This window comes from Sciurus vulgaris, assembly GCF_902686455.1.
Source record: "Sciurus vulgaris genome assembly, chromosome: 3".
Classification (NCBI taxonomy): domain Eukaryota; kingdom Metazoa; phylum Chordata; class Mammalia; order Rodentia; family Sciuridae; genus Sciurus; species Sciurus vulgaris.
In genome coordinates, this window is record NC_136463.1 from 37,986,847 (window position 1) to 38,003,059 (window position 16,213).

The 16,213-nt window shown below is 43.4% G+C and overlaps 1 protein-coding gene across 9 annotated transcripts in view; it reads right to left on the reverse strand.

The window, feature by feature from the left end:
- Positions 1 to 16,213, reverse strand: part of ACACA (acetyl-CoA carboxylase alpha) — a 273,697-nt gene that overhangs the window by 4,024 nt on the left and 253,460 nt on the right. For 8 of the 9 annotated variants that reach the window (XM_079132070.1, XM_079132069.1, XM_079132077.1 and 5 more), the window contains 3 exons: positions 8,890 to 9,044; positions 7,802 to 7,972; positions 264 to 400 (listed from right to left, as the gene is read on the reverse strand). In XM_079132070.1, coding sequence (XP_078988196.1) covers positions 264 to 400; positions 7,802 to 7,972; positions 8,890 to 9,044 — 463 coding nt within the window. Of the gene's footprint in view, positions 1 to 263; positions 401 to 427; positions 1,645 to 7,801; positions 7,973 to 8,889; positions 9,045 to 16,213 lie in introns of those variants that run through there. The other variant, XM_079132075.1, reaches the window with a different exon arrangement.

Sequence of the window (16,213 nt, forward strand, 5' to 3'; positions counted from 1 at the left end):
AAGAAATTAGCCCCACTAGCCAGGTGCCCACGTCTGTAATCCTAGTGGTTAAGAGACTGAGGCAGGAGGAACACAAGTTCAAAGTCAACCTCAGCAAAAGCGAGGTGCTAAGCAACTCAGACCCTGTCTAAATAAAATACAAAAAAGGGTTGGGGATGTAGCCTTTTTTATGTGCCCCTGTGTTCAATCTCTGGTACCAAAAAAAAAAAAAAAAAAAAAAATTAGCCCCTCTAGTTCAGAGAAGTCTCCCCTGCTCGTCTCACCTGCGGATCTGCTTGAGCACGTAGTCTCTGCTGATGTATTTGATGTTTTCCTCTATCACAGAACGAACACCGTCTTCTTCTGTCAGCTGCTTCTCCAGCCACTCCACCAGATCCTTATTATTGTCCCACACATAGGCCTGTAAACAGTGACTCTTGGTGAAACACCAGGGATCAGGCCAGGTCCCATCACCTGACTGTTCAGTTTCTGGAATTTTATTCCCAAAGCTTGCTCAGAGTGAAAAATGCTGGCCATTGTAATAGGAGACAGGAGCTGCGCTTCCCCTTCCCTCCTTGTGAGCTTCACAGACACATTCAAAGCTTCCAGTTGGGCTCTCCCAGGGCATCAGTGCTCACCCAGACTGTCTTGTCAGATTGTGGGATTTTTTTCTACAAAGGCAAGAGAATTTAAGAACCTGACAGGTTTGAGAGAAACAGTGAATAGCCTACATGGCTTAGTAAAATGTGACTGAGAAGTTAAGGTTGTTCTCTTTCTTTTGGAGAAAGGGAGTTCCCAAAGTGTGAGTCTTGGGTCCCAGCAAGGTCTGGCAAGTGAGGCCCTGGACTGTGCCTTGGTCCTGCTGTGGAAGCCTCCTGCAGTCCAGCGGCTATTTCAGAGACCCCAGGAGGACTGATCTGAGGGCAGTCTCACTGCTACAGAAGAGCCACCAGGTCAGAAACCTGCCCCCATCTTACTAGTATGCAAAAGGGTCAAGAAGTCTACAACCCTAAAAGTCTCAGTAAACCACTTCCTCCCTCCTGTTTTTCAAGATCATTTAGCTGAGTATTTCCTAGGTAGTTGACTACATAATAATTCAGGAGTGTGTTAGAAGCCTAATAGCCTTCTCCTTGCTCTCTTCTCCTCTCATTTTCTTTACAAATCATTTAGGAATCGTTTTGTTAATGGTTTCCGGAAAACCAAGTACCACCATTAGGGCTCATTCATATTTATGTCATTTTGTTTGGGTAATTAAACACAAAGCTCGTCATTTAAAGGTGCGCTATCCTTCTCTGTTATCACTAACGAAGTCAAAGTCAGAATGACAATGAGTTTGGTGCTGTAATTTAATAGGTGGGTACGCTGGAAACTTGAGGCTTTGAGGCTTGCCATGTGGCAAGAGAAACCTGGATACAGGCAGGGGCATAAAAGGCACAGCTGCAACCACAGGGCCTACGAAGGCACGGAGGGGAAATTCCAACCACCCCTTCCGAGAGGCCTCCAGAGGCAAGAAAGTGGGCACCGGGCTGTCTTCTAACCTGGTTTATGATTTAAGAACATGGTGTTAGCCGTGCGCGATGGCAAATGCCTGTAATCCCAACTACTGGGGAAGCTGAGTCAGAAGGATCCCAAGTTTGAAGTCAGCCTGGGCAACCTGGTGAGGCCCTATTTCAAAACAAAACGAAAAGGGCTGGGGACATGGCTCAGTGGTGGAGCACTGGCATGTACCAGGCCCAAGGGTCAATCCCCAGAATGGCAAAAACAAACAAAAAAACCCCAAACCAAACAAAAAACATAGTTTCTTTTCAGACTCTCATTTCCTAGTCCTAACTTAGCTGGCAAGTTAGCTGTGACTGGTTATTTATGTGTCATATCCCCTTTGATGTCTCTAAAACCTTTAAGGAGCACTTTACACATGAAGGATGTAAAGACCAGCAGTGAGATTTTTCATGCTCTCTGTCCATTTCCTTTTCTGGCTCTAGATCTGCCCATCTCTACCTGTCATCACTGATAGATCAGCTTTTCTTTAGTCAGGATGGTGTGGTCATGACAGTGCAAACCTGAGGGAGCCTTTCCCCTCTCTGTGCTTCACGTAGGACTGGAGAAGTTTGTTGTTACTGTTGTGTGTGTGTGTGTGTACTGGGGATTGAACCCAGCCTTTTTTTTTATTTTGAGACAAGGTCCTTGCTAAGTTGCTGAGTCTGGCCTCACACTTGCAATCCTCCTGCCTCAGCCTCCTGAGTTGCTGGCATTACAGGCGTGTGCCACGGTGCCCTGCCAACATCTCTTGAGGCTCAATGGCAGGAAAGTGTTTTGCTCCTAAGGAAAGGAAGTGCCACATCAATCCCAACTGGCAAGGGGGAGATGAGAAGTGCTTTTTTCCTGTGTGGTTATCTTAACTCACTCACGTGTTCTGGGATGAGGAGCCATATGGGGATAGACACACCTGGAGCCACACTACAACCACTGCCATCTAAACTTCCGCATTTCCATTTCTATCACTGGTAAAATAGACTTCTCCATGGTTCAAAGATTTATACCTCTCTTACTTAGGAAGATATGGGGGGAGGGAAAAATAAAACAATGAATGTTTCTTGGATTTCAGGATGGGGGAAAAAAACACCAACTAGATTTACCCAAGAATCCCAAAGCCTTTAGTTTAGGAGAATATTTAATACTCTTATTAATCATTTTTAATCCGTTTGCTTTTAATTAAGAAACAGCATGATGCTTTCCTATCAACATATGCCAGGGAGCAGATTAATTGTGGCTTAAGATAACTCTCCTTGATTGGTGTAATGTATTAGCTAACGAGATGCCTGCTTCTAACGATGCTCAGACACTACACTGAAAAGCCAGCTACCCTCTAGAGAAAACTCTTCTGCCTCCCCTCCTGCAGTCACAAAATATGCTAGGTGTTTAAATACTTAAGAAAGTTCCCAGACAAGATCAGGGCAGCACATTCCACGTTTTACAGTTGCTTGAAAATATGGGCCCTCTGTATGGAACTACTGCTCATGAAAACATGTTCACCGGATGACAGCCACCAAGCCCCAACCCTGATAAAATGCAGATCACAGTCCAGAGTACACAAAGGGGAAAGGGCTACAAGTCCTAATCCGTGTGTTCAGCATGAGTAAATGAATGCACCCCAGTGCACTGGTTTCAGACCCAGGAGGGCTTCATAACACATTCCACCTGGGAAAAGAAGTTCTCTGTGGAGTTTATAACTCCTGGTCTGGCCTCTTTAGAACCAAGTTCTTTTTTTTTTTTTTTTTTTTTTTTTTTTGCGGTGCTGGGGATCGAACCCAGGGCCTTGTGCTTGCAAGGCAGGCACTCTACCGACTGAGCTATCTCCCCAGCCCTAGAATCAAGTTTTAAGACATTCTAGCCATCTAGGACAGGGATTCCAATTCCAGGAAAAAAGTCATTATCACTTTTCTCTTTAGAATTAGGAAAATATGGCTGATATTCCCAGTATTTCAGTGTGGGATTTTAAGTAAGTGTGAAATGCTGGGTTGCTAACCTTATGACAGGCCTGCACTCATATGTCACCTGCCTGACATGCCAACCAGGACATTTTAATACCAATAAAGACACTCTCTCCCTGCAACAATGGAGGAGTAGCTCTACTCTGCCTAATTATGTGTGGTAGTCTAGCTTACAAAAATCTAAATAACCTGTTTGGAAAGTTTTGTTTCTAGTAACTGTTAAGCCCTTTGCCAGCAACAGTACAGCAAAGCAGGGCCAGGGAGTGAGCTCTGAATACCACACCCCACAAAGAACTCACCTTGTGAACTTTTTGGAGACACTTCCAACTGGGGAGGTTCCTTTTAATTCTCATCTAGACATCTAGGAGCTGCCCAGTGCAGTGGGGTGGGATGACACACATATCCCTAAGTGCATATTTTGGAAAGACATTTCAATATGCCTCCACTTATAAGGCCTGACCTACCCAGGAAGCAATGTGATTTTTTTCAGAGGCTCTGGAGTACAGCAGCAAAAGGCCACGTGGGTCAGAGAGTGGCTTGCTAGATACCCATCTCCTGAGAGCCACCTTGCCTCAGGCCTACAATACGGCCAAGCAGCTATTGTGCCTTACCTCCTCCCTTCCTGCTCCTATGTAAAAGGAGTTTGATTAAGTGACCTGATACATGGTGCTTTTTCCTGTTATCGTCACAAGGGCTACCTATCTGGAACTCTAGAATAAGGGTACGTGGGTAGCCATCTGGAAAGTAAGAATGCATGATGGCGCCAGGCTGTAGGAACATGACAGCCAGGCAAATCAAAGAGTTTTCACCAGCATCTCTACTTCCCAGGAGCCAAACCCTGTCCATGGACACCAGGAAGTCACACGCCTTTAACTCTTAGCCTATGTTGCTATTTTTAGCTTCTAATACACTGTGCTGAGGCTACTGTGCTCTGTACCTGTGTAATTTAAACTCATTGAGCCTTGTGACATCATAAATATCATCCCCATTTTACATATGAGGAAACAGAGATTCAGATAATATGCCCAATAGTGAATGGCAAAGCTGGGTTCCAAAGGTTTGTGAGATTCCAAAACCCACATTCTTTTCCTTGTTCTAATCTCAATTTCTACTATTGAAGGGGAGGACCAATCAGCCTATTGGAAAAACTGCATAACTCAAATTGTAGAAGTAAGAAATCAAGACAGAAAACATGCCCCTGAAACAAATGTGTGCCACATACTCATGAGCCAATTTAAACCACAGTTCTTGTTATTGTTTCCAGGGAACTCTAGTGGTGCTTTACTTCTGCCTGCAGTGAACCAGAAACTACCATTTCCTACAACAGGACTGTCCCAGTGGATTCAAACAGAATCCCATAATTCATGGTTACGGATACCTCTAAGGAAAACAAAAGAATTACACTGCTCAGTTCTATAACATCAGTATCTTCAGTTTTTTGTCCTAGAATCTCCTTTTTCAGGATTAAGATTAAGAAAACAAATTCTCTGGGAAAAAAGAACACGCGGCATAGCTAGTAGATGCTTATCACTACATGTCCTTCCCCACCAGTCACCACAGTAAGGATTAGAGGGTCACTTCTTGGTGCAAAGCAAGGGTCTAGAGTTAGTCACTTTTCTGCACACTTGAGACACACAGCATATAAAATCTGTCACTGTTTGAAGAACCAAAAAAAAAAAAAAAAAAAAAACAATAATAATAATAATAATAAAAAAAAAAAAAAAAAAAAAAAGATTTTAAGCCATTTCTTAACAAGAAGCAGATTCTACAGTAGCCCTTCAGAGGCGGCATGATGACTTCTGAACACTGCGACACTCTCCTCTCTCAAGGGCGCTGCAGATTTTATCACCCACCCCACACTAAACTAGGTCCTGCTGAGCCTGCAGAATATGGAAGGAGGTTTCAAAGCCACATGCCCTGACTTCAGAGGCCCACGTGTCCTTACTTTGTCTTCTCACTGTCCCCTGGATGGAGAGTTCTGGAGGATGCTGTCTTTTGTAGACTGGAGCAAAGGAAATTGTCTCAATTCTTGTGTATGGCTGGTTCCCAGTGCTCAGGCAGCCTCTTCCTGGGCTACCAGACTGGAGGTGTCTCCTGCACTAGTTCTAGCCAGGAGCCTGGGCACATACAGTCAACTGTTCTCTCCACTGGTTAGAGATGGCAATGACCTATTTCTTCAGACACACTGTCCCCCTGGGAACAGGATGCTAAGGAGCAAGTAAGGGGCCTATCTATTCACTTCATGCTTCGGGGGGGAAACTATTCCTTCTCCTCCTCCTTGTGCCTACTGAGGCCGTGCACGTCCATTAGTGACTAATGTGGTAGGAAGGGACGCGAGCCTCTCCTGGCCACACACACACACACTCCATTTACCTAGCCGGCCACTCTTAACTGGAGAACAATCTCTTATTTTACACTTGCATGACTTTCAATGCCAACTTCCACTAGAAGCTGCCAGTAGCCACTGACAAAATTGTCTCACTCAATTATGATGCCACAGGCTGACCTTAACCTGAACCAAGTGTCGGAGAAGGTTGCGCTCCCCTGCTGCACATCTGAAATATTTATCCAAAGAATCTTTTCAGTCGTAAAGAAATGGGCAGACTTAACACAAAGGTGAATCTTAGAAGCACCCTACTGCACTGGCTTTAAAACTAACAGTGAATCCTGGAGTTTCTTGCTGAGAATGATTAGTAGAGGCTCCAGGCGACATTTTCCAGGAAGAAGCCAGAGTGCCCCTTTTGTAGGCCAAGACCCTTTAAGCTATCACCTGCCAGCTGCCAGCCCTCCATCAATACTCTAACTTGGTAGTCACCAAAGGTTTTGATCACAGAGCTAACAGATAGAAAAATATATTTTGAGCATATCTGTCAATATTCTGATAAAATGTATAATGACATGATTTAATCCACACACTGTTAGATACTAATAAAGGTTAACTTTTTTGTGTGTGAGTGGTGTTGGGGAATAAACACAGGACCTTGTATATGTCAGGCAAGCACTAGACCACTGAGCTCTAACTCCAGCTCCTAATTTTTCTTTTTTTCCTTTTTTGGTACTGGGATTGAGCTCAAGGGTGCTTAACCACTGAGCCACATCTCTAGTCTTTTTTAAAAATTTTTTTGAGACAGAGTCTTGCTAAGGGCCTTGCTAAGTTGGTGAGACTGGCTCTGAACTTGCAAATTCTCCTGCTTTAGCCTTGAGTCACTGGAATTACAGGTGTGTATCACTGCACCTGGATCCAGCTTTTTCTTCCCATCCTCCTGTGTCCTGTGTTATGCATGTCACTATTCCAGGGCCAAATGCAAATGTCTCTGCTACCTCATCCTAGCCTCAGACCTGCCCCGTTCCTTGCCCTGAGGCCAGAGCATCAGGAATGCCATCTCAGGGGGTCTGCTTCATGGCATGAAGGCTTCCCCTGGAATCGCCCTGAGAAGATGTTGGAGTCCTAGTTCCCTGCATGCAGGCTGGATATTCCCTTCCATCTCTCCTTTGAAATCAGATCTTTAGTTGTAGTTGTAGTGCCTCCTGTCAAAGTACAATCACATCCTATTAGCCTTCCTGCTTCTCCCCCACTTCCATTCTATCCTCCACCTCCTCCCCAAGTGGTGTTTCTAAATAGAAATCAGAGCATATCATTTTGCTGCTTAAAATATCTCAGTAGCTTCCCAAAGACCTCAGGATAAACTCCAGACTCCTCTAGTATCCAGGATCTGTGATCGGCACCCTGGTCTGCTCCCCTTCTTACCCAGCACATGATCCCTGAACCATATTGAAATAGTTGCCCTAAGCATGCATACTGCTTTTGCTATCAAGTATTGGAACATTCTTCCTATCCACCACCTCCTACCACCCTCACCAATCCAACCTTTCCCTCTGGTCCATTCCCACTTTGTTTCTGAGTCTCTGTTGAGATATTACTTTCTCCAGAAGTATTCTCAGACTGTCTCTCCTCTTTCCCCAAGGTTGGGTGTCTACTCTTTGACTATGCTATCTGCTGTGTTTAGTGCAGGAGCTCTTGACTCAACTGACTCTGGGCTTATCCCCCAGAGATAAGCTCTGTTTGGACAGGGGCCTACTGGTGTTTAGGAGTGTTATGAGTGTTCATAATATTTGCTGAATGACTGCATGAGCTGCAAATATGACCTCCCACCTCTTCTAACAAGATGCCAAGAATGTTACCAGCTATGTGTGTATGGGAAAGAGGGCTATGGCCTCCAGGATTCCCTTCCACTCCTGTCCTTCGAGGCCTGTAGATTCCTAGGTGAAGAGCCTTGCAATGCTCACGTGGAGGTGAGAAGCACATGAAGGCTCCTCTGGTGCCCACCTACCTTCACTGTTCCTTCCACTTCCACAAACCAACGCCTTAACATGGCCTGGATCTGACCATCAGTTAGCTCGGGGTTGGCATTGTGGATTTTCTTTTTGACCAGGTCCTCCAGCAGGAGACGTCTCAGCCGCCAGTAGAAGAAGGTTCGGGATGTTTTCCAATCCAGGATGTCCTACAAAACAGATAAGAGTAAGCTTAGTCAACCCAATCCTAATCGCAGTTCAGCACTCAGTCTGGAGGGAACCCCACAGGCATAAAAACCTACTCTCTGGGCAAGCACCTCACAGACTCAAGAGCTGGCTGTGCTGGGCATGGTGGTGCACACCTGGAATTCCAGCAGCTAAAGAAGCCGAGGCAGGAGGATCATGAGTTCAAAGCCAGGCCCAACAAAAGTGAGGAACTAAGCAACTCAGTAAGACCCTGTCTCTAAATAAAATACAAAATAGGGCTGGGGATGTGGCTCAGTAGTCAAGTGCCCCTGAGTTCAATCCCCAGTTACTCCCCAGCACACACACACACACAACACACACAACAAAAGAGCTGGCTATGAGTTCCCAGCACCTGCCAAGTATCCCCCAGTGCAGAACTACAGCCCTGCTGACTGCAGCATGCTGCACAGATTTGGGCCTGGCAAATGCTCACCCCACACATGACAGGGAGGTTCTGGGGAAGAGACTGGGAATTCTCAGATAGCCAAAGAGAGAGAAACTGGTTTTGAGCTCAGATGACTTGCATGTACATCAAAAGTGAATCAGCTGCTGTGGAACCTTGACACTATAGTAACCCACAGCCAGACGACCACCAGGCAACTGTCACCAATGAAGGCACATGTGACTCAGTTTTCTACCAGTGAAATGGAGCTGGCATCCTGAGGAATCCATGGAAACCTAAATCATACATTGTTTTGGGGTGACAGTGGACTCAGAAAAAGGGAAAATTTCAAAAAAAAAAAAAAAAATTGGAACTTGTTTGATTTGCATAAGCTTTTTAAATCTGGCCCCAACAGCTCCCTGCTTGTGGGTTTGTGTGCGTGACACACTTACTCATGGGTCTCTGACAAGTAGGGAGAAGGGCAACCATTGTACTTACGTTAATAACACCCTTCTCCTGCATCCGACCTGGTGTGTCGTGCAAGTCAGCAAACTGCACGGCTACCTGATGGTAAATGGGAATCAGGAATTCCTCCCGCTCCTTCAGCTTGTTTTCCAGCTCCTTCCGCTCAGCTGGGCTTAGCTCTGGGGTGCCTGCAATTAGATAAACCTGCCCGTCACACTCTGTGGTGATCAGGAATCTGCAGAGAAGCAGCCACAGTCCCGGGAAGCTCAACGTCACCCTGCCTTTTTCCCTCCGGGAACTGGCTCTCCACTGTCTTCATGAACTCTTTGCTGTATAACATGACTCTATAAGATGCCTGCCCTGTCCTTACCTTACCACAGGAAGCCCAAATGCCATCTTTTCCCTGTGGAGGCCACAAATATGAAAGCAGTGATGGCAGTCTCCATCCCCACCAGGCCATGAATGGCACTATGACTCCACACCTAGCCCTGCTGACTGGCGTTAGAGCAGACTCTTCTGAATGTGGGATGCAGTAGGACAGCTTCTCCTGTGTTCAGAGCACAAACCAGCAGCTCTAGTTTCCCCATATGCAGGCTAGTCAACTGCCAAATTGGTAAGTACCTAAATAACTCCTAAAGTTTTGGGTTAAAAAAGAAGGGAAGAGGAAAAAACAGAAAGGCAGTCCACAAACCTCAGTTGGATTACTGAGCATATAAGCACATAATCCCCTCACTTAACAGAGGGAAGACTAGAATTCCTTGTACCAAAGAGACCACCCCACTCCAATCAATAGTGGCCTCGTAGAGGTGTTGCTATGTTGGACTTTTCTTCCTAATTACTTTCAGAATGGGATTTGCAATCAATATTGAAAATTTAGCTGCCTGCCTAGTAAGGAGGAGTAAGTCTAGCTGAAGGAGCAATAGGTGACAGCTCCTAGTGTTGGGGACAACCTGATGTGCTTTGTCACCAAAGCTGACAACTACATGAGCACAGGTGATGTGATGCAGAAGAGAAAGGTCTATTGCAAGCCTGCCTGTTTGAGAACAGGCCTTGCTTTTTATGCCGCTATGAATCATATGCCATAAACAGCCTTGGGCTGTTGAGTGCGCCGTAAGTATTATACATGAACACGTGCTAACAGAACGGGGATGTACCTGTAGTACCTGGTTTCATTTTTATGAGTTTTTTGGATGCCCAATCCCACATTTTTTTTAAACCCGTCAGTATTTTAAAACTGTGATGAAGGGTGCCAGAAAACTATCTTTTCTTCGGCTTTCACACAACGGACAATCACTCACCTGCTGCCTTAAGCCCCTGATAGCTCAGCAGCCTTCCTTTCAAAACAGGTAAACAGCATGACCACACTGGGCCCCACACCACAGGTTGACACCATGGACCATTCATTCTAGGGTGGCCCTGCCTGGAGAACTGACTGGAAGAGGGCTGACAGGTGTCTTCTGAGATGAGACTTTCTTAGAATACCCTTGAGAGGAAAGCAAACGTGTTTCCTTTTCCATTGAGGAACCAAGACCTCCTTGGAGAAATAGCTGATTACAGGGCTGCAGCAGGAAAAATGTAAGATGAGCCTAGAACATGTGACAAAAAGCAAGGAAGTGCCTGATTGAGAAATGTAAGAAGGATGCAGATGCCAGTTTGAATATGTTCCCGCTGGCTAAATTTGAGATGGTTAGTATATCTGATAATTGTGAGAATATCTATGGAATAAGAATCTATCTTGATATTAATCCATCTTCATATAAATAATTAAATGGTGAAGAAAGGAAGAGGAATGCTCTCCTTTACAGTAGAATAACAATTAAAACTGAAGGAATGATGAAATTAGAAAATTACCATTTTATAACCATCATAGTAATTGATTCTGCTAAGACTCATCAATGAACACTAAAAACTAGTGAGGGAAAGTTTGATGAGGAACAGAATATTCATAAAGACAGAGTATCTCTTTACAAATCTCTTATTAAAAAAAGGAAAGTGGGCTGGGCGCAGTGGCATACATCTGTAATCTCAGTAACTCAGGAGGCTGAGACAGGAGGACTGCAAGTTTGAGGCCAGCTTCAGCTTGGTGACATCCTAAGCAATTTAGCGAGGGCCTAAGCAACTTAGCAAAAGACCCTATCTCCAAAAAAATATTTTAAGAAATTTTTAAAAGAGGAGTGCCCATAGGTTCAATCCCAAGTAGCCCCCTGCAAAAAGAACAACAAAACAAAAGGGAAAATGGTAACTTTACAGGGAATTAACCTAGTGAACAGAACCTTAAAAGCAATTTGTCATCACCATCAATAACAGGATATACTGGCATCACATGCCTCCTGATACAATATGCTAAGAAGAACAGAATAGCACTTCTCCAATATTCCTGCCAAAAATACAGAATCTGAATCAAACCATGGGGACATATAAGACAAACACAAACTACGGAACATGCTACAAAAAGTGGCCTGCACACTTTAAAAATGTTAAGATCATGGAAGACAAAGGCTAAATAATTACTTCAGTTTAAAGGAGTCTAAAATTCATGACAATGAATTGTAATGTGTCATTTGGGATTCGATTTTAGGCCCAAAGAGAAAGCTATAAGGGATTAGACAACAGTATTGTATCAATGTTTTTACTTCCTGATTTTGATAAATGCATTATAGCTATGTAAGAGAGAGCTGTGTTCTTAGAAACACACACTAAATATTTATGGATAAAGGAGCATGAGGTCTACAGATTATTCTCTAATGTTTCAAAGAAAATGTGAGTGTGGCAAGTGAGAGTGAACACACGCACATGCTCAGGAGCATGCACAAGTGATGAAGTGAATGGGGCGAGATATTAAAAAAGGTGCCAGAAGTTGCTTTGTATTATTCTTATAACTTAGGAAATTGTAGCAGATGGAAATTTCTAAAAAAATCTCCCGGCTATCCAATGCATATATATAATCAATAATCAAAGTTAAAGGGCTGGGGATGTGGCTCAGTGGTAGAGCACTTGCCTAGCATATGCAAGGTCCCAGGTTCAATTCCCAGCACTTAAAGACAACATTGTACATGTTTTAAATGTTAGCTCATTACACATAATTATTTTATGAGATTGGCATTCTCACTGTCCCCATCTTAGAGGTGAAAAAACAGGCACTAAGAATTTATGTAACCTACCAAGGTCAAAAAGCAAGAAGTGACAGAGCCAGACTCAAATGCAGTTTGGCCTCCAAAGTTCTTCACCATCACATCATGCTCTCTACTTGCTCACTTGAGGTGGAAGAGAAGCACTTCAGGAGCAGTACCCTTTCCATTTCAGAAAAGGCTTAGTGATGCTGGCAGACTCCAAAGCTGACTTTCCATCTTAGTCCCACTCCATAAAGAAGGCCAGGACAATACCTCCAGTAATTCCCACCCACTCTGTAGGTCAGATGCAACACTCTATGCAGGCCTTAGACTTAAGTAGCTTCGCCTATTACTGTAGACTGAGAATTAATACAACAGCAGGTAAAATTATAGCTCTTTCTGCTGGGGGCCAAGGGATGGCAGTATCATGGACGTGGCCAAACAGGGAGTTTCAGACCCCTTTAGCATTGTCCCTCTGGACAATCAACACTGAGCTTAAAGGCCATATGTGGGTACATGGACCAGACAAAGAACCATTTATTGAGTGCTTACTGTCTATCAGACACTGCTTTTAGATCTTTCAGGATCACATATCTCATCAGTTACTATACACAATTTAGGCCTAGGTCTGGTCAGCTGTTAACACTGTTGCCAAGCCAGATAACATAACTGAGCACTTTCCAAGTTCTACATATATGTTATCTGCGATCCCGATGATAACCTAATTTTATGGGGTATCTATTTTATAAGCAAGAAAATGGAGGCTCCTGAAGTGTAAAATGACTCCCAGTGACATCCAGTTCTTAAATAGCAAAGTCAGGATTTACACTTAAGTCAGTCTGCCTCCAAACCCTATGTTCTTCCTCATTAAATGGCACTGAAGGTGGCTAAGCAGATATCTTGGCAGAGGTCACCAAAGGGAGACCAACTGGAGAGTTGGTTCCTTTTGTTAGCAAGCAGTCTGAAGCAAGGTTCAGAATAGGATGCAAGAAAGGCAGGAGCTAGGGGCTGAGCAGAAGAGCCTTCTAGAGACAAGGCTTTGGCCTTACCAAGTTGGAGGGACATCAGAGGCTGCTGTTGACTAACAAGACCTCAGCCATTCAAACTATTTTAAGGTTAGGCATGTGCCACATGCCTGTAATCTCAGGGACTTGGGAGGCTGAAGTAGGAGGACGGCAAGTTCAAGGCCAGCCTCAACAACTTAGTGAGACTCTCAACAACTTAGTGAGACCCTGGCTTAAAAAGGACTGGGGGTGTAGGGTAAAGCACCCCTGGGTTCAATCCTCAGTACTGCAAAAAACAAAATAACAACAACAAAAAAACCAAAACTAAACTAAAACTTTGAAAGAATAACGAAAGAAACACATCTAATGCTCTGACCCTCCTGAGACTAGGAAGACCACAGAGCATTCCCCAAAGGCTGCCTTATTTGATTTCTTCAGAGATACCTCTGATCACAGCTGAAGATCCACCTCAAAAAGGCAGCAGAGCAAAGCAAAGGCAGAAGTAGAAAATGTGTGTGCTTTAAAATGTACATAAGAAAGCCAAGAATTTGTGTGATTTGTTTTAGAGGAAAAATGGTTTTTTAAAATTTTGTTTTCTAAAAACAAAAGACTGTTCTTCAGCTAGTTAGTTATACCCTCATGTTGCACACTGAGGGCCCCTCTCTCCTTGTAGAGCAAAGCAGCCAGCCCTGGTAATGATTTAGGAGAGATTAACAAATATGTCAATGTCTATTTTCTGCTTAATTTAAAAGCGGCGTCTATAAAGATTTTTGACTTCTGAACCCTGTTCTCCTGAAAGAAAGAAGGTAAGAATGAGGAGGGGGATAAAGAGTGATTATCCTATCATTGATCGTTTGTCAGGAGCATTTCTTATTCACTGGACTATTGTAAAAAGCTAAGCTCTCGATCAATCCTGTAAGCTCCCTGTACAATTAAATATCTTGGAATGGTTTTCTTTCTTTTCCAGCCAGATTGCAGGGCCTCGGGGTTTTTAGGAAAGCAAGTCGGGGTGTATGTGTGTGTGTGTGTGTGTGTGTGTGTGTGTGTAAGAATATGCCACAGAAAGGAAAAGTCATTCTCTAGAATCCTACTTCAGGCAAAGGCTAAAATGAGAGAAGAAACGTGGGTTGCTCCTAACCCTTCCTACCAACATAAGAAGTCCCCATAAAATTCTCAAAATGAAAAGGTATCATTAAATTTTTTTAAATGTAAAGAGCTAAACACAGAAGAGGCATACTTGATCTGCTAGGCTGATCAAGTATGAGGAGCTAACGCTGAGATATTACTATGCTGGTACTTTAGTACTTTAAAGATCACTACCTTAGAGATGAGGAAACTTGAGACCCAAATAAGTAACTTGCCCAAGGCCATGAAGCCAGGAAGTGTGGAGCTGGGACTTGGGCCTAGATAGTCTGGTTTAAGAGCCCAGGTTCCTTAAACAAAACTTTATAAACTGAACTGCAAGTCGCCCCAACACAAAGCCAGTTAGGTGTGCTTGTGTCCAGAGTCAAATCTCCATGAGGTTAAAGGGGGAGAGAAATTCCTAGAGCAGCTGATTTCCACAAATGGAGGAGTTTTAACAGCCCTGACACTGGGAGGGTGGGGAGTCCACCCTACATACAAGCAGGCTCTGTCCTAGGGAGAAGCATCTGGGAGAGGTGAGGCCTTTGAAGCTTAGAATAAAAATCAGACTGGTAGACTAAAAACTCTCAGTTCAGCCAAAGGCACTAGGTGACCTTGTAGAAATCTTTCCTTCTCTGAGCTCAGTTCCTCATTTATGTAACAACAATCCTAATCTGGCAAACAGGGAAAAGGTTTTATAAAAGAAAGTAACATTAAAGTGTTTTTTTAAAGCATTCTTAACTTTTCTTTAAGTTAAACTATGAAGCCTATGTAAATTTAAGCCTAATTTTAACTTTTATGGGCCCTTCTTTCTCTTAAAAAAAGCAATTTGCTTTGATTGGTTAAATACTTATGACACTATAGATAAGAACTAGACCACCCTCCCCACAAAGCTCCCAAATATCTCAGATATTAAAACATATCCATACCTCAACCTTGAGACTAAAAAATCAACATAAAAAAAAGACTGGAATCTTATTAAGATTCAAAAGTACAAACATAAGTAGCTTTTTAAAAGATCTATGTAATCACATTTTCTATGTTGAAAGAAATTTCTCTACAAAGATAGTAGAGTGAAAAAAAAAAATCCTGCAAAACTATTTCTATATCCATAACAGGTGTGCCTTTCTTTATACAAAAGCATTCTTGAAAAACTGCGTAAATCAGATCCTGTTTTAAATGCCTTAAGGGAGCTATTTAGAAGGAACCCTGCAGTGAATCCTTTGGTAAAGCAAATAATCCTTTTGTAATGGGAATAATTTCTCCCAATGTATCTAGTTTTTTTTAAATCCCATTTTCATATATCTGCTTTTCTTCAAAGGGGGCCATACCTATCTAAACACAGCTGCATTTGCATATTGATTTTAACAGCAATCTTCTCAAGGGATATTTAACTCTAAAGTTCCTTGCAATAGTGTTAGTGCTTTGCTGTTCATATTTAAAAAATCATTACAGTAAACCCTGAGGTTTCCAACTGGAAATAAAAACATTCATTACTCCCCCTTTATTCCTACCCCTGTGCCCTCTCACAAACATATCCATATAAAGAACTCAGGAAACAGCACAGGATTTTCTGTAAATTCTGGTAGAGAGATGCCTCTACAGTCTTTATTGTTTTTCTTCCCTAATTTGCTCTCCCTAAATCTGACAGGTCAAATATAGGTATCTGAGTCAGGTAAGATTAAGCAGGGCAGAGGGTCTCAGACGCTTTGCTTTCTGACGATGGCTTTCAGGCACTCTAACAAAATGTTTCCCAGGGAAGACCAGGCCTAACACAATTGGGAATCACTGCTTTCTGGGAGGGGACACGCCCAGGTGCTTTTATAAATACAATTGGATTAAGGGATCAGACTACAATGACCACTTCTTCCTAGAAAATGTCCTCACCATCACACTAAATTGCCTCAAGTAAAAGAGCTTCTGAATTGAAGTGAGGAGGTGGGTTTTCAGCTGCTGCCAACTTAGGGCAGGAGGCAGGATCTCCCATCTACCTTTGTGATAGAAAACCTTATGTTGTTTCTTATCAGGCTCCTTACCACAGAGGCCACAGTGGCCACAGTGGCTACAGTGCCAGATCGGACACTGCACAACAGATAAGAGGTCATTTACAAGGCACGTGTA